The sequence below is a fragment of the Mytilus galloprovincialis genome, chromosome 10, assembly GCF_965363235.1.
Source record: "Mytilus galloprovincialis chromosome 10, xbMytGall1.hap1.1, whole genome shotgun sequence".
Lineage (NCBI taxonomy): Eukaryota > Metazoa > Mollusca > Bivalvia > Mytilida > Mytilidae > Mytilus > Mytilus galloprovincialis.
The window spans coordinates 82,375,860-82,400,984 of NC_134847.1; the positions used below are offsets into that span (position 1 = coordinate 82,375,860).

The 25,125-nt window shown below is 32.2% G+C and overlaps 1 protein-coding gene across 9 annotated transcripts in view; it reads left to right on the forward strand.

Moving 5' to 3' along the window:
• The window catches only part of LOC143048580 (synaptotagmin-7-like), a 166,902-nt gene that overhangs the window by 90,856 nt on the left and 50,921 nt on the right, over nucleotides 1–25,125 (forward strand). For 6 of the 9 annotated variants that reach the window (XM_076222333.1, XM_076222338.1, XM_076222337.1 and 3 more), the window contains 2 exons: nucleotides 1,970–1,993; nucleotides 19,880–20,024. In XM_076222333.1, the coding sequence (XP_076078448.1) occupies nucleotides 1,970–1,993; nucleotides 19,880–20,024 (169 nt within the window). The remainder of the gene's footprint in view (nucleotides 1–1,969; nucleotides 1,994–19,879; nucleotides 20,025–25,125) is intronic. The other 3 variants (XM_076222334.1, XM_076222340.1, XM_076222342.1) reach the window with 1 other exon arrangement.

A 25,125-nucleotide genomic window follows, 5' to 3' on the forward strand; every position in this document is an offset into this window, starting at 1 on the left:
TAAAAATAAAGACCAATTTTTTTTATAACTTCACTAAGAAACTATTTGATTCTCTCAAAAAATGGAAAAAAAGCTCTAAAAATTATAAACTGTTAGTAAGGTTTTATATTATGAACTTTTAGTTTCGAGCATCACTTAAATACACGCAAACAAGAGAAACTATGTCCAGTGGCAAATATTTCATGCATGGACAGGACGACAACATACTTTGGATAAGTTATATAATGAGATGCGGAAGAATATTTGCCGGAACTCTTGGATTGTACCTTAATTATTTCGGGAATTTGGGATTAGGCCTAAATGAATTGTGTACAGTTATTAAAAATTTACACTTTACGGTTATTAGGAATCTACACTAATCGTAACTCGAAATTAAATTATATTTTTTTGGAGCGGAAAAGGACAGTTTTATTTTTACGGAATATCAGTGTTTTATCTTTTAGTTCCCTTTATATTATAGGTCAAGTTTGGGGGATTGGGCACGTTTGGGTGTTTATTAAAAAATGGACATGTTTAGGCGTTTAAACAATACAAATGACACGCCGCGTTTGACGCCCTTTGTACAACTAGACATGTTTTGCAGTTCAGTGACGTCGATGTGATGTGGACACGTTTGGGAGTATCGGACACGTTTGGGGGGGAAGGACACGTTTCTGAGTGTTACATATATATCAAGATCGAGGAAAGGGCAGTGGTTATTGTTAGTATTAGCTTTATTTAAAGTAAGTTTTACAGGATAAATTTCTTTAGTATACATACTGAAGTCGTCATTATTGAGAGCCAAAATATCATCCAAATATCTAAAAGTATTATTAAATTTGTGTATCAGATGTAGTTTCGATGGGTCTTAGCTGATTTTTGTCATAAATTGTAACTCATAGCAATACAAAAACAGGTCTGCAATAAGTGGTGCACAGTTAGTCCCCATTGGAATTCTGATAACGTGACAATATACAGAATCTCCAAAGCGGACAAAAATGTTATCTAGTAAAAATTCAAGGGCAGATATAGTATCAAAGAATGTCCAATTGAAATAGTTTTTTAGAAAGACACACTATAAAATATCAATTGAAATGACTTTACTCAATCAAAAGACATATTAACACAATCAAGTATATAAATAAATGGTCTGTTGAAAGGCCCTCTATTATTTGATTCTAGTGATAGTCGGAGCCCGGGCTTCCTGAACTGAGTTATTGCTCTCAAATGTTGAATTTTAATGATTAATTAAAAAAAATAGGGTAAAATTTGGTTGATTACATAGGGAATCACAAAGGCATGACTGGAACGGGCTTCCTGTTTGGCAGTTAATGGCCCCTCTTACAAAAATTTCTGGATCCATCACTGAAGTTTTTATGGTCTAGGTATATTATTTGGTCTCCCCCTCGGTCATTAATTTTAATTTTTTTTTTCACTGTTAACATGTATTAGTTTTTGATCAGGTCATTGATCGCAGTTTATAGAAACCCACTTAGTGGAAGGTTGAAAACAAATGGTATCCAGTTGCATAAGTATTTGCACATTTCATTTTCATGGAGATTATTTGGCCCAGTCCTCTCTGAGACATGGACTATTGCATATTTTGCTGAGATGATATGTTAAAACATTGGTGTTTTAATTTCCACATTATTTGCATTATACTATCAACATGATCAAAATAATAAAAAGGGGAGATATATATCCGTGTCAACAGTTTTATGAAGTTTATCCCTATATGGCAAATGATTACCAGATTAGGAATTCAGGCCTTTGAATGCCTCTAGTTTATTAAACTTTTAGCTATTTTGTAGCAATCATCATCTATTCATTATTGGTCAGCTATACATAGTTGATTCCTCATGTCTTCAAGAAGATAAAGACATAAGGTATAAGGCTTATGGTAGACAGTCACTTTGTTTATTCTTTGACATTCTCATGTAGTTACCCTATATTTAGTGATAATTAATTTGTTCTTATTTTTATTTGACAGTATTATCAATGGTCTATTAGACAGGTAATTATTTCTGTTGTATCTCTCATTTTATATCTTGAATTTAAATGTTGTACAAAGCATGCTGATGGAGTAAGGTATAGATATATATAGGAGAATTCAATACAAAAACTCACATTTGTCAAAATGGTTACATCTTGACCAATGATATTTTATTCACAAAAATTGATGCTTTCAGTTTATTTTCTGTTAATTAAGGTTTAAATATTAGGCATCCTTCAGTTATGATATATAATTTGAAATATGCTTTCAATCCAAAAATTTAAAGATTAGGCCACACCAATTTGATTTCTTGTTCGACGGACCCGCCCGCACCTATTTTTTTCAAAACATAATTTTTTTATTTTTTTTATATTCCCGCTTCTCGCATCCGGAAATGTAATCATGTCCATTTCCCGCACCGTTTTTTTTTTTTGTAAATATTATAAAAAGATATTAACATTTGTTTTTAAAATCACAGTCTAACCTATATATAACGATTTTAAACATAAAAGCACCCCACCACACTTTGTAAATATCTGTGAGAATATTTGTTTCAGCATGAAACCTATTTATCCAAAGCGGGAGTGCTCCGATATAAATTTATATACCTGTAAAGAACAAAAAATTGGTTACTTTCCCCCTTACCAGCTTACTTATATTCCCTATCAAAAAATGTACAAAGAACTTCTGAAGGATTTGCCTTCAACTGCAATTATATTGTATGCTGGCTAAACAAAACTATCCATAGCCGCTGCATGTTTATGCACCAGTCCTGATTGATTGAGGGGCCTGTCGTTCAGCAGTTATCGTTTGTTGATGTTGTTCATTGGTATTTTCCCGTTTGGATATACATGATATATAAATTAGATCGTTGGTTTTCCTGTTCGAATTGTGTACGCTAATAATTTTGGGGTCCTTTATAGCCTGCTGTTTGGTCTGTATCAAAGCCCTGTGTAAAAGGCCGTACTTTGACCTGTGTTTGTTATTAGCAGGTTGAGAACAATAAAATTAACGGTACCAATTTTCTTGCACCAGATGCGCATTTCGACAATACATGTCCCTTCAGTGATGCTCGTGGCCAAACTATTTGAAATCCAAAGCTTATATAAAAGATGAAGAGCTATAATCCAAAAGGTCCAAAAAGTATAGCCAAATCTGTGAAAGGAATCAGAGCTTTGCATGAGGGAGATACATTCCTTAATTTCTAATAATTTCTAATATTTTGTAACAGCAAATTTTAATAACTCAAAAAAATCCGTATGTTCATGCCAGTACCGAAGTACTGGCTACTGGGCTGGTGATACCACCCTCCCTCAGACAAGGGGTCATTTTACTGATGTAGAAAAGAAAATAGAAATACCAAGGATTTGTATAGTTGTTCTATACAAAACCTTTGAAAACTTAGAATTTTGTACTCAAAAAGAGGAGAGTTACATCATATTTTAAACAACTTTTTCTAAAAGAGGGGTCCACTTATTTTGAATAATATTAAACTGTTAAAGTAAAATGTGTTTACATGGTTAAAGTCCAGGAATATTACAAAATTCTTGGACATGTTTTGACCATTTAATACCAGATAGATATATAGTTCTTTGAGAAAATATGAGCCCTTTTGTACAAACAAATATATTATAACTTATATTGATCCCTCATAAAACATGTAAAAGGGACATTTATAACATTAAGGGGTTGTCCCAAACTGATTATGACTTGGATGGAGAATTGTCTCATTGTCAGTCACACATACATAGACCAGATTTAATTATTTCTTGGTGAACAGGGAAAAAATACTTCAGAAATTAAAGAAATGTCAAAGTACAAGTGATAAATCAAGCTTTAATATTGTCAAAACCTACTATTTTATGTTTACAAAAAAAAATTATAATCGCTCGCCTTTACTTTTCAAGCTTCGCCTCAAAAATTTGCAAATTAAATATTTTTTTATTAAAATTTTCAAATCGCTCGCTCGCCCCAAATTTTGGAGTCCAAAAATCCGTAGAACAAGAAATTAAATTGGTGTGGCCTTAATACCTCTTCGTACTTTGACTTTTGGTGGATAATTGTCTTATTGCTAATCATATCACATCCCCTTATGTTTCCTTAAAAAAAACAATAAGATGTCTTATTCAAATATGTGCATGTGAGTAAAACATTTTTTGGGATATTGTTGTTGTTAATATTCAATTTTACCCCTAACTTTAATATGTCAATTTAGCATGTTTATGATGTCACATTCATCCCTGTTGACCCTCACTGCACAACAGCATTTTGTATTCATTGTTAATTTTCTAGTCTTCAATGATGTTTTTAACACATCACTTTGAATAGGGTCCCAAGTCAAACTGAACTGCTATTATTAGCTGTTTTTTAGCTGTTATTTGCCAGTTCTTCATATTTTTAGCAGTCCTTTAGCTGTTCTAAGCATTCAATCTAATAGCAGTTTGAAAAACTGCCACATTTCACCATTTCTTAGCATTCCGCTTAGCATTCGTCTTAGCATTCATCTTAGCATTCGACTTAGCATTCGTCTTAGCATTCATCTTAGCATTCCTCTTAGCAGTCAGGACAACAGTTATGACAGCAGTTCGATAGCAGTTGACCTATTAATCTTTGTTATAAAAATGCTTGGATCTGGCTATGTTTTCAGCTTGAAGTTAAACATTTATTTGAAGATAATTTGATCATTTTCAAATGTGCATTTTGGCTCCATGTTGTGTGGAAATACTTGCTAGTGAAAAACTGTATTTTTGTCATTTATAAGCTTAATTGTGGATGAATTGAATACTTTTACACACCTGCAGTACAGTAAGTTGAAAGTTACAGTTAATGCTTGTGTATATTCTGACATAACTTTGTTGGGGGAAATAGAAATCATACAGAAAGCCCACAAAAAGGGGGGATAGTTGTTTACTTAAATAGAATATCTGATGTTGACAGGATTGTATTAGAATACTAGCATATATATACTCACAGTTCAAGATGTTATTTGAAAAAAAATAGATATGATTATTTTAATCTATTATTTTGTTAAAAAAACAAATCTAATCATATTCGAGAGTTGAAAAAAGGGGGAGGGAATTCATAGGTAAACTTAGACTGCAAATAGCTGATTGGTTAAAATTGTCCAAACAATCAATTTAATGAAATTAATTTATAATATATAATTTTACTTTAGTTTGTTTCAGAAAAAAGAAACATAATATATATTAGGCCAGGATTTTTTAATTTGATGGTTTACGGATCCGCCGACCCGATTTTTCCGATTTCCAGAATAAAAATAAAATTGACTTTTCATGCTTTTTTATTCCCGCCGACCCTAACAAATGCATTATCCCTGAAAAATAATTAAATAATTTTTTTTTATGAAATGAAATGCATTAATCACTTACAAAATTGATAACACTTTTCTGTTGTGAAAAAATAAAACTTCCAGTTTACGTTTCTAAAAATAGACAAATCAATTATAACTGACCTTGAAATGTCGTTTGCGCAAATAATATTGCGGAACGAAACTTGTGTTTAAAACCAATTACACAATAAGTTTGTTTCCCTTATATGTCATCAGTCCGTAAGATGCATCATCTCATAGAATTAGACTTGTCCAAATGTGGACAGGGTAAAGGCATCAAGTTGAAGTACTGAATATTAACAAATCATTTGGAATTTTCTTGTTTCATAGATAATAAAAAAATTATCGTCCATTTGGATAAAAAAACGGGAATGCGAGACAACAGATTAACCCGATAATCTCGTTTTCCAGTGGACGAGTCTATTAGGTTTTTAACACGTGTGTTGAAACTTATTTTCGTACGACGTTTTTACATTTTTTTCTTTATCAGTTTTCGTGCTTGAAGATCATTTTTCACCAAGTTTTCTGGAATTGATAAAGAGCTACGCGAATTTATTTTTCTTGTTTTTGAAATGACGATTTAATTTCGTCTTTGACCGTGCACCCCCCTTTTTTTACTGTAAATTATTAGACAATGTCATGCGATGTTTATAACAGTTGAGCAATAATATTTCATCGAACTAAAATTTAAGAAATGATGATAAAATAGCATAACAAACATATTGTTTGAAAGGTGAAATATATATTGATTTTGCGTATTTTTCTGTCTTCAAAGATGATTTTTTTTCTTTTTTTTTCCCGACCGACCGACCCGACTTTTTCATGGGGAAAATCCGTAAACCATCAAATTAAAAAACCGTGGCCTTACATGTATCAAGAATTTATTTGTTTAAAATTCCAAAAGAGAAAGAGGATATAAGTTATAACTGTTGTCTTTTGGTCCACATTTTTAAAATAGAATAAAAACAGTACATTTGGCATGTTTGGTAATAAAATAATGATAACAATGAAATAACTTCTTATTTGAAAATCACTTAGTCAAGGTAGTGATAAGCCTCTTAGCAGTAATATAGCTCTTAAATAAGTTGCTTTTTTAAAAGTTTTGATAATTAAAGTGCATTTTTAATTGTTCCTATATCATTACGGCCACTTATATAATTAATAAAGGGTCTAAGACCCGTGAGCTAAAGTAAGTGCTATTCTTTTTTTTTTTTACATTCCCTTAAAATTAAGTCTGTTATTAGATTGTATAGTTACTGCTCTAATTACAAATATAAGTTTAAGTACAACTTTTTGAAATTTCACATAAGACTTACAGTAAAATATTAGAATTTTAATAATTTTTGCTTTCATATCTTGTACACTGTATATTGATTACCAGTTTTCATGTGTCGCCTTTGTATTACTATTGCAACTTTTGGCAGATCTGATAGCATTCCACAGCAGTTATTAGCAGTTTATAAAACCATATTAGGATGTAAAACTTAGCAGTTGGCATGAATATTCATTATTGACAATGGTTAATATAGCAGTTCTCATGAATATTCATTATTTGATAGCTGTTATTATAGCAGTTCTCATGAATATTCAGATCTCATTTAAATTTTTCGTTAAAAATAACTGCCAAAGAACTGTGAAGGCTAAATAAACTGCTAAGAAACAGCTATGGAATGCTATTGGAATGCCTTTATGCAAATTAATCATTGCCTTATATTTGGTAACTGTGAATGCTAATAAACTGCCAAATAACTGCTGTCAAGTGGGAACTGTGAATGCTAATTAACTGCTAAAGAACTACAGTTCACTTTGACTTGGGGTATTTATTTTTCTCATCTACTGCAATATACATTATATAGTTTCTACTAAATGTTAAAGGTACAAATAATTTGTAATGTGACATTTCTGCACATAGTTGACTAGAGCCACTAGACTAAATCATAAAATAAAATATTGAAACTCCTTTTATGCTATTTGTATATTGTATAAACTATTTCCTACTGTGTAACAGTAAAAGAAGATGAATTAACTACTGATGCAGGTAAACTTATAGTCACACCGAAAAATCTCCAACCTAAAATGAACATAAGATGTGGTAGGATTGCAAATGAGATAACTCTACACCTGATGATTATACTTAAGTGTTAATTGCCTTTCAGATAACTGTCATTTCAAATGAACTGCAGCAGAAATTTTATCATGTTTTATTATGCAAAAAGAAACATGCATGCATGATGAAATCTAAATCATTTTCTTATACATTCATATAAATAACATTTTTGTTGTAATTAGTTTGTGTGTTTCAATTTGAATTTTTAGACCAAAGCTTGTATGATCACAGAAATGCAAATAATTGCAAGTAATGGCTTAAGGGAAGTAACTCTAGATCAATGTGATGATTTCTCCCATTATGAGAACTATTTATCTCCCCTACATCATAGATTGCAACAACTGCTGAGATATAGAAATAGACAAACTATAGAAAAAATGTTTCCAGTATCTCTAGAAGATTCTTGCTTACTGTTTGATATTTAAATGGCTTATTTCCTTGTTCAAATCCCTTGATAATACTTTTGGATAGATTAAGGTTTATAAAGGTTTAAACTATTGATATAGTCATTGATGAAGTAGATGTATTTGAAATTTACTTTCAGGAGCCACTGTCAATACTACTTATATTCTTTGATTTCTAATAAACTTCTAGCATATTCATAAATGTCTTTGCTTAACTAGGAGAGAATGAATGTAAACTAAAATCTAATAGTTTTTGTTAAGCTACACAGAAAATGTAAGGAGAGGGTTGTAATATTTATAGATTATCGTTGATCATCTCAACGAGATTGATTTTCTAGCTTGAGCTGGGACAGCGAAAGTTAGAAATGCAATTGAGTTGAGATGACCAATGAGAATCTGTTTATCGCTATTTTACCTATGACGACATTGTCAATTTCATGTCAATTTCATTAGCAACGCCACATGCCTCCTTAGTTTCTAGTGATAATTTTCCATCTCAAGCGAGTAGCATGATATGAAAAATTATCACAAAAAAAGATCAAAGGAAAAAGTCACAATATAGCGATAATATGGCATCTGTCTTAAATTTGGGTGTCAAGTGCCACTACTAGCTTTCCATAGATCCAGAAATTACATCTGTGTCTGGTCCAAGCCTAACAGAGTTCTGGAAACTAACAAAAATATATGCAGTCTAAACTGGCAAGAATTAATTAATTGTTATGGTGTTTAAATTTTTAAATGCTTTCAGTTCAGGAATTACTTTCTATTGCTACAGAGTTTGTGGTTCACATGTTTTCCAATTAATATTAAAAGTGTGAATGAAGAACACTTGTTGCTTAATTTTGAGTATAGATTTTGCTCATCACAAAGAGTTTCCTCCAAACTTCTTGCATTTCAACACCTGAAAGCTGACATTCATTTCTCCATTTTTCCATACTTCAATTTCTTTCAAATTAACACAGATGCTAGTAGAAAATGAATTACTTTTAGCTAATATCTTGGAGATAAAAACTAAAGGGGGTGTGGCTCATCTTTATTTACTTCCTTTTAACCATTTGTTCCCTTCATGGAATCAGTTCAAATAAAACAACAGGGTTTTCTCTTGCAAATATTACATTATGGATTAAGCCACAGGGATAAGGGTGTTAAATTAAATTAAAATTTGATACTCCATACAGTTGGTACCAAGAAAATGCTTCAAACAGATGTTTTTATTACATTGTGGACCGTTTCTGTATCTATAGCTATATGATTTCATTGTTCTTTATTTTTTCTCATCCTTTGGAATGGGCACATTTGAACTATATCTGCAGTGATTTTGTGCTTAAATGAGCTCATAAAAAATCTCACCTTTGAACAACCATAGATGTAATACCTCTATGGAACAACTAACTGTCAGCACAACTCCTTCAGGAATCTAAATTGAAGTTAACAATTTTACAGTCTATCAAAGAACAAGGTCGTGGTGTCTTTGTAAATGTAAATGGCAGGAACTATAAACAAATGAAGAAAGGTATTGTTAAGTATTTCCTTTGTCCTTTTAAGTTTTTTCTTTTCTTTCAAATCATATTTTTAGAGTAAATATCCTTAAAAGGCTTCAAAATATTTCTTCTTATTTTGCATATTTCATCATTTTTTTTATTAGCTCACAGGGTCATAGACCATTGTGACACACCTGTGCAATTTATTTTGGATTATTTTGGATTTTCCACATAAAAGCTAGGTGTTGATGCTTCACACCTGAAATCCTAAACTATATCTCTTAAGTACTTCAATCAGGCAATCTCGGAGAAGTAAAAAACATTTAGGCACATAATTACACACCCAAAATTTTACTATATTACCTGAAATACTTTTATGGCATGTATAAGAAATGCATTAGGTTCCTTGTTCTTAAATATGAAATGGAGAATTAGAAAACTGGCAGGTATGCTGTTAGCTTGATAATATTCTCTAAAACTTGGTAATGAGCAAATAATGAAAGAAAGCTTAGACTACTTATAATTGCAGCAACATTGGTACACATTTTACTTCAGTGATTGTTAGCTGACATACTGGGCATGTTCTTCTTTATAAAGAATACCTGATAGATTAAGTTATTGTTTAGAAAACTTATATTTATCAATTATTTTAGTCCTTTTTGGTTTTATCCAACTTTTGGAGGTTTTAGATTTTCAAATATTTTGGCCTCCTGAGGATCACTGAAGAGATTCTCATCTGATGCAGTAAAAGTTATAGAACCATTAATGTTTTTTAGTTAAAGAAAACATTATAGTTGTCATAATGCTAAGTCCGTTTCTGTGAGTGTTACATTTTAATGTTGTGTCGTTGTTCTCCTCTTATATTTAATGCATTTCCCTCAGTTTTGGTTTGTTACCCCCATTTTGTTTTTTGTCCGTAGATTTACGAGTTTTGAACAGCGGTATACTACTGTTGCCTTTATAGATTAGTTCTGTTCTTTAAAGATTGCATAACACTATAAATGTAAAAATGTCATGACTTACCACTGTTATTTTACCTATAATTACCTGACACTTGAAAGCAACCTGTAGATAAGTAAAGGTTGTGGACTAAAGGTTAAATCTGTTTTAATAGAATAAAAGTCCAACAATAATGGTAATATAGAAACATGATATAATCCTCGGAGGAAGAGTATCAGACACGCTTTCTGTTTGTTTTAGCATTGTTGTATGTACAGGCATGCATGATTGCTACAATAAAAACATGATCAATTTTGTTAACTGCAAAACAACTCAAACAGATTGTCTGGTCTTATTAGATACGGATGTCTAATTGAATTTCCAGTACATTTTTGTATATACACCGTAAAAAATTAGACAATCTTTTATTATATAGAGATGGAAAGATCAATTTTTTGTTGGTCTAGGAAAATTAGATTGTGTTTGTCTGATTGTAGACAATCTTTGCCAAGTATCAGTACAAACATCCTATTGTCTTTGCTGAAGAATGCCTTAAGTTTATTTGGATGCAATTGAGTAGCATAAAAACATGGTTTAATCAGTTTTCATTATGTCAGAGCGACATGCTCTTTGTCAGAGCCTACTGAGCACCACTGATAACAAACTATCAATCTCACAGCTCTTGGTAATACACATTCTCTGTCTACTTATCAGAGCCTACTGAACAGCACTGACATTACTTACAGCCCTTGGTAGTATATATTCTCTGTCTACTTATCAGAGCTTACTGAACAGCACTGACATTACTTACAGCCCTTGGTAGTATACATTCTCTGTCTACTTATCAGAGCCTACTGAACAGCACTGACATTACTTACAGCCCTTGGTAGTATACATTCTCTGTCTACTTATCAGAACCTACTGAACAGCACTGACATTACTTACAGCCCTTGGTAGCATACATTCTCTGTCTACTTATCAGAGCCTTCTGAACAGCACTGACATTACTTGCAGCCCTTGGTAATACACATTCTCTCTCTATTTATCAGAACCTACTGAATAGCACTGACATTACTTACAGCCCTTGGTAGTACACATTCTCTGTCTACTTATCAGAACCTACCAAGCAGCACCGACAACATTCACTACACTTACAGCTGTTGGTAGTATCCATTTTCTGTCAATTTATCAAAGCCTACTGAACAGCACAGACAACATTCACTATAATTACAGCTGTTGGTAGTATACATTCTCTGTCAACTTGTCAGAGCCTACCATAGCAGTACTGACAACATTCACTATAATTACAGCTGTTGGTAGTATACATTCTCTGTCAACTTGTCAGAGCCTACCATAGCAGTACTGACAAAATTCACTAAACTTACAGCTGTTGGTAGTATACATTCTCTGTCAACTTGACAGAGCTCGAGCCTACAAAGCAGCACTGACAAAATTTACTATACTGACAGCTGTTGGTAGTATACATTCTCTGTCAACTTGACAGAGCCTACCAAGCAGCACCGACAACATTCACTAAACTTACAGTTGTTGGTAGTATACATTCTCTGTCAACTTGTCAGAGCCTACCAAACAGCACGGACAACATTCACTACACTTACAGCTGTTGGTAGTATCCATTCTCTGTCAACTTGTCAGAGCCTACTGAACAGCACAGACAACATTCACTATACTTACAGCTTTTGGTAGTATAAATTCTCTGTCAATTTGTCAGAGCCTACCAAGCAGCACCGACAACATTCACTCCACTTACAGCTGTTGGTAGTATACATTCTCTGTCAACTTGTCAGAGCCTACCAAGCAGCACCAACAACATTCACTGAGCTTACAGCTGTTGGTAGTATACATTCTCTGTCAATTTGTCAGAGCCTACCAAGCAGCACAGACAACATTCACTACACTTACAGCTGTTGGTAGTATACATTCTCTGTCAACTTATCAGAGCCTACCAAGCAGCACCGACAACATTCACTATAATTACAGCTGTTGGTAGTATACATTCTCTGTCAACTTGTCAGAGCCTACCATAGCAGTACTGACAAAATTCACTAAACTTACAGCTGTTGGTAGTATACATTCTCTGTCAACTTGTCAGAGCCTACCAAGTAGCACTTAAGATAACTTACTGATCTTACAGCTGTTGATAGCACACATTTTTTGTCTTCTTATTGTAGCTTACAAAGCAGCATTGATTACTGGTACTGATTTTACAGTAGATTTGATAGAATGCATTCTCTGCAAACTTATCAGAGCCTACTGAACAGCACTGATCTTAAATATCTTGGTAGAAATTACATTCTCTGTCCTCTTATTAGAGCCGACTTGAAGCAAAACTGATAACTCTCACTCATAACACCAATTCAAAAACCCAATCTATTCAACCAAGTTTTGCAAATTTCACAGATTTCTAAATATTTGACCTTATAAAGTTTAAATTCATAGAAACCAGTTATATACTGAATTGTATGTGTACCATCTTTCTACAAGCCAATTTTCAACCTATGTTTAAGACTTGTAAAAAAATATTAATTTTCGGAAGACAGGTAGTGCTTTAAAAATACTCCTTGTTTTCTGGAAATTTAAGATAAGTATACTATGGAGTGCTCTTATCCTTTATTTTTAATGCAAACCCATGGGCAAGTAAATTTTGGCTTTAAATGGTTTATAAATACATGTATTTCTTTTTCAGTTCTGCATATACATTGGCTAGTTAAAGTAAAAAAAAGACATCAAAAAGTTTTGTCAGGGATTAGGTCCTACTTTACCTATCTGTTAACTTATCAGAGCAAACACCATTGATAACTAGTCGTGATCATACAGCTTTTAGTTGTCTACTTTTTCTGATGCTTATACACCTGTGAATGGTTAACAGTGGAACCTTGGTAAAAAAAAAATACTCGGTACTTAGACAAAGAACATAATTTGTGCTTGAAACAACAAATTCATTATATTAATGACCACAAAGCTAGATGTTATCTGTGAATGTTAAACTCAATGCTATGTTTTTTTTTGGTATATCTGTTTCAAACTTTGGAAACACAAATATGTATTAATTTTCATAAAAGAGAGAAAACAATGTTATTTCTATTTTTTATTATATCTGAATGTAATATAGGATTCTAAAAGTGAGAAAATAAGTGTAATACGTGATATGATAATCTATACAATTACTAATTATATGGCGTTATGGCTTTGTTATCAGTTACAGTTTATTTCCTGAGAATTAAGTTATCACACTCTGAAGGATATTGGATCTTGACAAGTTTTTGTCCAGTGGTTAAGTATCAATTTCTCAGTGAATAGAGGTTGTAAATAACGTTTATTGAGACAAAAGTGAAGATTTCATAATAAAATGTTACACAAATAAGAGAAATCAATTTTTGTGTTTCCTAATATTAGCTTTTGGTAATTCTGAGTTCATTGATGTATTAGCATTGTATTGTAGTATGGTCATCCCTAAGCAATAAGGTTTGTAGTACTAACTAATATCAATCATGGCTTTTATTAAGTAATTATCACAGATATTGTAAAGGCAGATTTCACTCTTGGGTTTTTTGCTTGACTTATGAGAAGTTGAACTGTGATTAAACCAGGAGGATTTTATTGTCACAATGATCAATTTATATATTAAGCTATCGGCACATCTGTTTCTATGACTGAACATTAGTAGCTTCGGTTGTTTGGGAGTCTATAAGACACTGATTGCAATTTTACAACTAAGTCATTTAGTAATGATCAGGACAGATAGATACATCAGATGGAGTATATAGTATATACAAAAATCACACAGATTACTTGCTTGCTTGCAATGATTATGGCGCCAAAATTGAGCAAAATCCAAACTGTAGAGTTAGCTCCCTTCTGTCCATACCATGTGCTGTTAAGATCTCAGGTTCAGGAAATTTATCATTTTTCATTGGTCAATTTGAAAGTATTTAAAAATTTGGAAATTGCCTGTTACAGTCCATGGATCTAATGTTTGGGGATGTGGCTTTATGTGTTTTTACTTCAAAATTTGGTGTTAGGTAAACAGTAGTCGCAGTATAATACACAACTAATAAGTCTGAGACATTGAGCAAATGCCATATTATCAATGTAGCTTAGTTACTGGTCCATTATTGAGGTTGTTTAAAACTTCAAACTGCTAATGAGTTGTGCAGGACAGACTTTAACAATGACTTAATTTAGTTATTGCACTTGGAAATATGAAATAATGTGCAATGTGGGGGACTTTGGAACTTTATTCTTTTATTTAGAAATTGCAAAATATTTCAAGATTTGCATTATGCTATCAAAATTACAAAATATGAGACATCTGTGTCTACAGTTTACAGTTTATAATGTTTATCAAAGTGCTGCAATCATTTAAAATCAATTTGTTGTTTCCAACAATATGTAGATTGGTGCTCAAAAACCAATTAGAAATATCAATTCAACACAACAAAGTATAGGTTTTGGAATAATTTGATTTTAAAAATCTTCTCACCAGGAAGTGGATTATTTAACTTAATATTAATAGATTGAAAGTATAATAATTCCAAATTAAAAGACTTGATGTATAATAAAGGAACTTTGGCATTTGACTTCTTTTTTTTTTTTTTGTTTTATAATGAGTGCAGATAAACATGATGATAACTACATTCTAATATCCTGTTACATGTCCTGCATGTGGGAGTTTGGGGAGAATACATAATATTAATGAAGACTTCAAACTGCTAATGAGTTGTGCAGGACAGACTTTAACAATAAATGTCTTTATCAACACGCCTCTTTTTGTATGATACTTATAAATCAATGGGTAAAATTGGATTGTTTGCCACAGTAAAAGTCAAATGTACAAGTCAGCATCCTGCATAATCATAAATTAATTAATTCTTGTAGATCTAAAAGAAAGACATTCTAAATATATGTTAAAATTTTGTGATACAATAATTTGTTTTCTATAAAACTCTTCTTGAAGTTAAGCCTTATTATCAACCAATTTATAAAGTACAGATAGAGTTATGTTAAACTAGATGAAGACAGTACATTAGGAACTCTGAGATAAGTAAATGATGATAAGGATAATAAGATGCCCAGTATAATATCCTATAAGGTAACAATGTACCAAATAAAATTATATGGGCACAGCCATTTTGTGAAGAGAACATGACTGAGATAAAAATAGATGACTATCTGTGATTGATTGTAACATAACATTTATATTTTTTGTCTTCTGGAAAGAATTATGGCTAAAGTTTTATGCAAGCACAAAGGAGTAGGTCCGGTAAGAACCGATTTTGGCCTCAAATTTCAGGTTCATCTGACGAAAGATTTTGACCACTTTTTAAACACTTAAGTGTCTATTTCATTTGAATCAATTAGTTTATGTGAACGATTTTAACTGATTTAATCATTAAAAACGATCCGATTCAAGCTCAAATATGAAAATACTACCAAATATGCCGGAAAATGTCACTTTTCGGATGTTTTTTGTCAAAAATGAAAGTGGCCGCATCCGTGTTCATCCTCAACCTTTATATATGTTATGTTTTATCATAAAACACAACTTGCATTTCAATATTAAGGATGAACACGAATGCGGCCACTTTTGTTTTACACGAAAACCGTCTAAAATTTAACAAAAATGCTAAAATTGTGATGATTTCAGTAATTTAGCATGACTTAATGGTGCTAGTACCAGATATATGCGCATTGTATTGTCAAAAATAGCCCATATTTATGTAGCAGAAGCATTCTACTGTCAAATGAATAACTATAAGTTTACATTTTAACAAATTTGTAAAACTGCAATATTTTGGGGCCAAAAAGGGGTCTTACTGGATTTACTCCTTTGTCCTTAAATGTATATGATGAAGGGCCAGAAATGTTTTTTTCATGTTGAAAAACCATGGGACCATATATATCTAAGTTTGGTAATATCATTTACATGATCTTAGTGCGGTAAAATCACAAATAGATATCAAGCTCCAATTAGACAACAGCAGTTTTTCCATAATTAGTTAAAATATTTTAAAAAAACGCCTTTTAAGGAGATAATTGCTAAAAATAGCATTGCCTGCAATGGGGCCTGTTAGTACTTTATATTTAGAAAAACCTTAAAGCAGTGTGTTGAATAATAACATATAATACTTTGTTGACAATTAATAGCAATGGAATAACATTTAAATACATGGTTTACACAAGTAAGCTTCAAATAAACAAGCAACATACACAGCTTCTTTCGCATAGGTACTATTTCTGTACTTAAAATCTGTAGTACTGGAAATTTACTTGTAATATTTATAGTACTATTTCTTTACTTTAAAATTATTGTAATATTTAGGTACTTGTATTTACCAGTACTTGATTTGTACTCGAAATATTGGTACAAAAATGATGCCAACAATGATCACAGTATTCCATGTTTGAACATCACAACTTTATGAGATTTGAAAAAGACAAACTTTCAAAATGCGCTGAAAATGTAAACATGCAACCAAAAATCTGTAGTACTTAATTTTCAAGTACAAATCAAGTACTGTAAAATACAGGTACTTAAATATTACAATAATTTGTAAGTAACACAATAGTACTGAATATTAAAAGTAGATTTCCAGTACTACAGATTTGTGGTACATAATTAGTACCTCTGCAAAAGTAGCTGTGAAGAATTATTTTTTGTTTTTATATCTTGTTTATCTGGAACCATTTTGGGGTCTTACCAGTCTAAACAAAATCTAACTGCAAAATGACTAATTATTAGTTAATGCTAGATCTCAGGAACATAACTAGAAAAAGCTTACACAATTTGCATTTAAAAGAATTAGAAAGAACCTATGACCCCTCGTTGGATGTGTCATATTTATACAAGTCACAACACACGAACAAAGAAGTCTTTACCTACTAGATAAATTAAATATCTAATTTTGATCAGTTTGAACTTTTTAAGTCTGTCACAATTAGACCAGGCATATAGAGGTTACTTTTCTGACTGGCCAAATATTTGTGTTTTCTCAAATTAAATTGTCAACATAGCTACTTAAGGGGAGATAACTTTAAAAATAATTAAGAATGTGTCAAAGAAACAACAACCCATCCAAAGATCAGAAAACAACCCAAGTTTTCAAATTTAACTTTTAAAAGGTCTCACTGTTGAATGAATAAAACAGCAAACTTTTAATCTTTGAAAAAAAAATCCTTCAGTGTGTCATCATGTTGTCAAACTTCAAGTGGCTCCTTGTTTTTCCTGCCTTTTTAACTTAAGAACCATAAAACAGTTACGACTGAATTCAACCAGACAAGATAGAAAAATAGCATTTTTAACAACACCTTGTTTATCAATGTAAATCTGAGGAAAGGTTTTAAATCAATGAAGAATTAGAGAGACAGTGTTATCCTGTAACATGGATGGCAGTATGTTGTATTGTTTCTACTTAACTTTACCATTTATGGTGTTGTTACTCTGCAGGATGCCATTGATTTGTCAATTTTACATACATTGTCCGTACTTATAGGATCTGTGTACGGTTTGACTGGATTAAAAGATTCACCATAACATCATTGATCTGACTACAAAGTCCTCGTATGACATTAGGTGTACCATTATAAAGGGATTATACTGTCTGTTCATTCTATAGCTGTGTAAGATTATGGTCTGTTTGATTACTTGTGTTATGGTCTGTGTGATTACTCTTGTAATCCTCTATAAAATGTCATACATGGTCAGAAAGCTTGCAAGTAAATCTGCTAAATCATTAGGTCTTCCTATTTAGGAATATTTTAATTCTTTGGATTGCATATTAAAATGTACAGACCAACATTATGAAAAAGATTAAGAAATATTTTTTTATTTTTATTTGCAAATCTCTTTGTTTTAAAAAATATGAGAGAACAAATTCATTTTAGTAATATGGACATTGGATAACTTTTGATTTAAAGTAAGGGGGTTGGGGTTGTGATATATTGTATATCCAACATCTCCTGTTTTTCTGATTTTAATTCTAAACAGAGTGGGGTAAGTGGTTTGGAGGGGAAGTTAGATAAGGGGGTTAGTTATGGGACAGACATGTAAAAGGTAAGGATGACTGAAGATGTAATTTGAAAAGGGTGAAAGGCTACCTTGCAGTTCAAAGTGACATATCATTGACCAATATAAAGTAATGCGATCAGCTTGTGGTTTAAATTAAATTCAATTTTCCATTAGTACATTCTACCCAATAATTTTACCCAATAATTACTCTTCAAATTAAATGATTTATTCTTTTACCTTTAAATTTTCTATAACAAGTTTTAGAAGGAGCATTTCAGTAGATATGAAATAGTATTGATTCTGGATTATTTTGTCATCTTGTTAGTACAAAATCTATCTGGAATATTGATATTCTAAAAATGATTGAAATTTATAAAAATGGACAAAGTGTTTTGAAATCTAGTTGATGAGTGTTGTATAGAATACAATAAATGGGCCGTGTAATTTTTAATTGCAATGATAACAGTAAATATTTATCTTGAATACCAATTGGTGATACAGTTACTTTTGGTTATTGAATATCGTTTGTAGCGATTCACCGGACAACGATTTATAGACTGATGTCGTGTAATCAATAAAAAGAATTGTTAGAAATAAACAAGATACATTAGTTCACTTCACAAGCCAGATGCTGCGGACGTTTACATTTAAGTATGCACGGGAATTTGCAATGTGAATGAATAATTTTTTCGTGCAGTGATTTGATGTGAAAATCTACCTGCTACGATCAAGAAGAATAATTTAATGATTACTTGTGATGGGTTGCGGTTTAATAATCATTAACTCAATGTCATTCCGTATAAACGCAGTTGATTAAAGTATGTAAAAGAACATCAAAGATTTATATTAATACTCCATCAACATGGAAACTGTCATAATGTGATCATAATTTAGGATTTCTTACGATTTTATGTCCTTATAATGTTGAGGAGGTATAATTGATCTGTTGCGTATTATAAATTTGTTTCTATAGCCAAAAATGGCAATTACTCAAGTGTTAAATTATAAAGCTTCGTAATACTTTAAGAAAATTAAATGGACAAAAACTGATGGCCACTTGGGGTGCTGAATTAAAAGTGATGTGATCTGATTCACTTCACAAGATGGACTTGCTTATAATTTAAAAGGATTAATATAGCAACATCACATACTCTATAAATTATTAGAATTTGTATGTCAGCTTTTTTGGTTTTGTGAATTTAAAGCTACATAAATATTTTTGATTTAATAAGCCGATTTACATTGATTTGATGACTATGTTTGAACTGTCCAAGATTTTCACCATTGTTGACAGACTAAACTCATACAGGATTACTTTAAATAAAATATCAGGAAAGTAAATATGTGACTGGTACAATACTCAATACAACATTATCAAATATCAGATGAAATATGTAAAAATCAAATCAGGAGCATATAATTTATTGTGGATAGTATTCAAGAAACTTTACTGATTGGTTATTTCAAATTGGAGAAATCTGTGTAAGAAGTCTGTACTGTAATCAAGTGACAATGGGATCCACAGCCAAACTAGTAGAAGCTGAGAATTATTCTCCACTGTGTTCATCATGTTTCAGAATGTTTTTCTCGTTATTCAGATTTGAGAGGCCTAGCCGTAACCCTGTTGTTGCAGAACATGTTCAGCCATCTTCATCGACACATTCTGCCTTGAACGATTCTCTAGGAATGAGGAACCCAGGAACATACCAGTCCATAAACTCAGCAGGACCTCAAAACCATCGAGTAAGTTACTTAATTTTATCTAAATGCTTATATATATATGTTTTGTTACTGAACAATATAAGTTTCATATTATACATTCTTTGTGAACTGTTGAGCAAAATTTTGCTGAATAAAGTAAAATTGTTTTTTTTTTTTTGTAGATAATTGATGTCGTGGCTTTACAAGTATTAGTCTGCATACAAGCATTTAGAAAATTGTGCTGTGTTGAATGTTTAAGTTTGTGTTTTATACCTGTATGTCCCAATGAAATTTATGAAAATTGGTAACCCACAAATGATAATGAATCCAGAGTTTTCAGTTCTATTCCAAAAGGAAGATGATATCTGAGTCTGAGTTACTGTCAAGTAATAGATGAATATTGATGCCCTAGAGGCACACTGGTTTATGTCTTAGTCTTTCTGTCCTTTCAAATATGTATCACATTTTCTCAGGAACTTAAATTTTTGCCATCTGATTTTTGGTATCAATGCTTTATGAGAGTGTGATATACATTTCTTTTCATTGCTCACTGATTTCATATTTAAGTAAAATACTTATATTTATTTTTCTTGCCCATAATCAGTCATGTTTGAAATTTTCATTGATTTTTCTTGGGAACTACAAATCAATCATTTCTTAAATTTAAAATCAATTTATCTTCATGTGCATACTGATCGATTATGTGAAGTGTTTTAACATCCATCACTCATCAACTTCCTGCTCACCAAATTCTTCTTCTACTTCTTGGGAGAACCAAATTCTTCTACTGGGCTGGGTGAGTCTTAAGTGAACAATACTTCTACTGGAGGAGTCATAAGTGTACAATACTTATACTGGAGGAGTCATTAGTGAGCAATACTTCTAATGGGAGAATCATTAGTGAGCAAATCTTCTATTGGAGTAGTCATTTAGTGAGCAATACTTCTACTAGTCAAGTCATTAGTGAGCAATACTTCTACTGGTAGAGTCATTAGTGAGCAATACTTCTACTGGTAGAGTCATTAGTGAGCAATACTTCTACTGGTGGTGTCATTAGTTTAGTAAATATTGTACTTTAGGAGTCATTAGTGAGCGATACTTTTACTTGGGGAGTCATTAGTGAGCGATACTTTTACTTGGGGAGTCATTAGTGAGCAATACTTCTACTGGTGGTGTCATTAGTTTAGTAAATATTGTACTTTAGGAGTCATTAGTGAGCGATACTTTTACTTGGGGAGTCATTAGTGAGCAAAAATTCTACTTGGGATGTCATTAGTGAGCAATACTCCTACATGGGGTATCATTAGGGAGTATCATTGCTCACAGTTAACGCATCATTTTTTTTTTAACTCAAATTAATGCAGAAGAATATTTAATTGCTTCAGAAATGGTTAAACTGAAAGTCAAATAGGTTTTCTGTTTAAAATCTTTGCAATTAATTGCCAATTTGGCTTTACAACTTATCCTTTGAATTACTGAATGATTCATTAATAAAAAAATCCAGACTCATTAGATACTGTTTGATCATCAACCATACCTTACTTCCAATAATCATATCTCTGATATCTATAGTATGATATACCGGTACTGTGTTTCTCTTGCAAACAGATGACAAACCTTGCTCAATGGTAATTCAGACTTTGATTTTAAATTAAAGGCTTAATTGCAATATCAAGACTTTGAAATGTTGAGACTTAAAAACATCCCCTATTATAAGCTAAGGCCTTTCCCCCAAAAAAATAATCATAGGAATGTTATAGTCATGTTCTGTCTTATACATGTAGCTGATCAAAAAGATTAATATGCCTCTTGAACCTACAGGTCTGACAAACTCTTCATCCATCTGGTATCAGGGAAGAAGGTTAATGTGACAAGGGAGTAGTGGCTAACAAGAGCCCTTAGTTCACCCAACTGCTGCTTCTTGCTTCTACCTTTTTCTTATTTCTTATTCCAAAGTAAAAAACACCCCTTTGCACAACGCTAAGAATAGTTTGGTATTTAACTATGAAGTTATGGTCACATCTACTTTAAGACTGAGACTACACCTGTTAATTATGGTGTGAATTCAAAATTATTTAAGGTGCTTTGTTAATTAACATCATGTATCTAATGCACACACGTCTAGTTATAAGCATTACTTTTCAATTTTTACAATTAAAAAAAAGTTTGTTTTTTTTTTCAACCTTAAAAAGGGATTTCTGACTTGACATGTATAATTATTGTCCTGAATTGTAATTCTGGTTGAATGTCTAAAGGAAGAGTTTGCTCAAGCTATTATCACAACCTAAGTGATTTGTGTGTTATGATCCTAAATTCTTAAGCATGAAATTAAGCATAAAATATATTGACAGCTATTTTATGACTGATTTAGTATTAGCCATTTGACATGCTTGCTTGAAGCTTCTGAACAGAAATATGAGAGTACTCTAGACATGTAGTAGATTCTGCTATAAAAAGATGATTAATTAATGTTACAGTAGTAACATGTGGATTGTATACTCTGGAGAAGAATGTTAAAATTGTCATTGACTTTAATATTAAACCAATCAATTATAATTATTACTTATCTCAATCAGCCTCCTTTTGGGAAACAACATGTTACTGTGTTTCATTAAAATATTGTTTACAGTGAGAATTGACACTGACTTTGTCTTGTTACCCAATCAGATACTGTGGATTGATATTTTACTTGTGTAACAATTTTTGGTGGTTTGAGGAATAATCACATTTTTGTTGATTAAAACTTTGTTTTGCAAATGTGTGCATTAAATAAGCCTTATTTGTATAGAAAATATGTTCTTTGTTGAGCATTTTAATGTGTGGTTCAAAATCCAGAAAAATTGGTTATACATGAATAATAATGAATGCACAGTATTAGATGGCCAAAAACAATTTTTCTTCTTTATTAAAAACATATATGTTTTTCCTGATGGGTATTTATACTTTAATATTCATTTGATTTATAAACTGAGATTAGGTATTTGAGGGATAGAAAGCATTTAAAGGACACTAAAAACTGTGAAACATAGAGATCAACATATCCTCTCATCTAACTCATATGCCGAATTTAAATTAAGGACAAAATTTATTAGTATGCCTCAGAAATATTGCATATTTGATGGTGCAAAGGGATATAGGTATAGGTTGAAAAAGTGCCTTTTTAGCTCACCTGACCTGAAAGGTCAAGTGAGCTTTTCTCATCACTTGGCGTCCGTCGTCTGTCGTCCGTCGTCCGTCGTCCGTAAACTTTTACAAAAATCTTCTACTCTGAAACTACTGTTTTTTTTTTTGTACCAAAGATTTTGAAGACTTATAAGTTTTATTTCTTTCTACCAAATAGAGCTACATCCCACATTGTACTAGCCTTACGATCCTTTAAAGTCAGGTTCCTGAAATAGAAGCTAAAGTCAATGAAAGGATTTCAATACAATTTGTAAACACCAGGATATACCATGTCACTCTTGACTTTCACCTATGTGTATTAAATTTAAGTAATGTTGCATCATTAAATATACAGATTTAAAAATTTGAATGAAATATTAGTTTTTTAAAGTTTATTGGTTGCATGCATGTGTTACTGCTTTGATAAAATTGAAATAAAATACTCCATGTGAAAGTCAATAAAACTCACATTAAGTGTCATCTGACAAGTCTTTTAAATAACAGTAATGGTTATTTAAGTAATAGTTTTAGAATTATAAGATTTATGTAAATTAGGTATTGAAGTTTGAACCCACATTTAAAAGTGCATTTACAGCATGTCTTCATATATGACCATCTGTCAAAAAGTACTTAAGTAACTGACCGCATTTGTAATATGGTATAATATACATAGACTTTACATACATGTGTGTTAAATTGTCTATTATATGGGCATATATGGGCATACCTGCCAACTTTTCAAAATGCCCATGGGGTTTTTACGTGCAAGATGGTTCTTATAATCCTACAAAACCTTCAAGGGGGCGCGCATGGCCGGCCTTCAAATATATTTTAATGTTGTTTTTTTGCTTCTTCATGCTTTAACAAGCTCATAGCCATTGCAAAATTAGTTATTTTCTATAAAATTGTGGACAAAATTGCTCTTACAAATATCTATTTGGGAGCCTCCATGGGGGAAATCCCCCGCAAATAGTGACAGTTGGCAGGTCAATCGTAACTACTCGGCCATTCTCGCTACGCAGTACAATTCTTCGTGCAACCAGAAAGGCCGAGTTGTTCCGATTGTTGGCAGGTATGTATAATGGGTAGTAGAATAAACTGCTTTCTCTCTAATAATTAGGGCCCCGCCGACGGCGGGTCGCCCTATAGTGATCAGTCTGTCCGTCCGTCCGTCCGTCTGTCCGTCCGTCCGTCTGTCCGTCCGTCCGTCCGTAACACTTTCGTGTCCGCTCCATATCTAGAGAACCGTTATGATTTCATACTTAATACTTAACATGATTATTAACCAACACCAGAGGGTGTGTCATGTTGTATGTACAACTTCCTAGGTCAAAGGTCAAGGTCAAAAACTTTGGTTTCAGTTGACAACCCCGTGTCCTGTGGTGAAGATCGTGTCCGCTCCATATCTAGATAACCATTATGATTTCAAAGTTTATACTTGACATCCATTTTAACAACCACCAGAGGGTGTGTCATGATGTATGTACAACTTCCTAGGTCAAAGGTCAAGGTCAAAAACTTTGGTTTCAAGTTGACAATCCTGTGTCCTGTGGTGAAGATCGTGTCCGCTCCATATCTAGATAATCGTTATGATTTCAAAGTATATACTTGTCATACATTTTAACCACCACCAGAGGGCGTGTCATGATGTATGTACAACTTCCTAGGTCAAAGGTCAACGTCAAAAAAACTTTGGTTTCAGTTGACAACCCTGTGTCCTGTGGTGAAGATTGTGTCCGCTCTATATCTTGAGAACCGTTATGATTTCAAATATTATACTTGACATCCATTTTAACCAACACCAGAGGGTGTGTCATGATGTATGTACCACTTCCTAGGTCAAAGGTCTGTCTGTCTGTTGGTATGTCCATCGCTAACAAATTTGATCCGCATTATATTTTGAGAGGACAGCTGTTATTATTTCATACTTTATACCTGACAAACATTTTCAACTTAACATATATATTAACCAACACAAGAG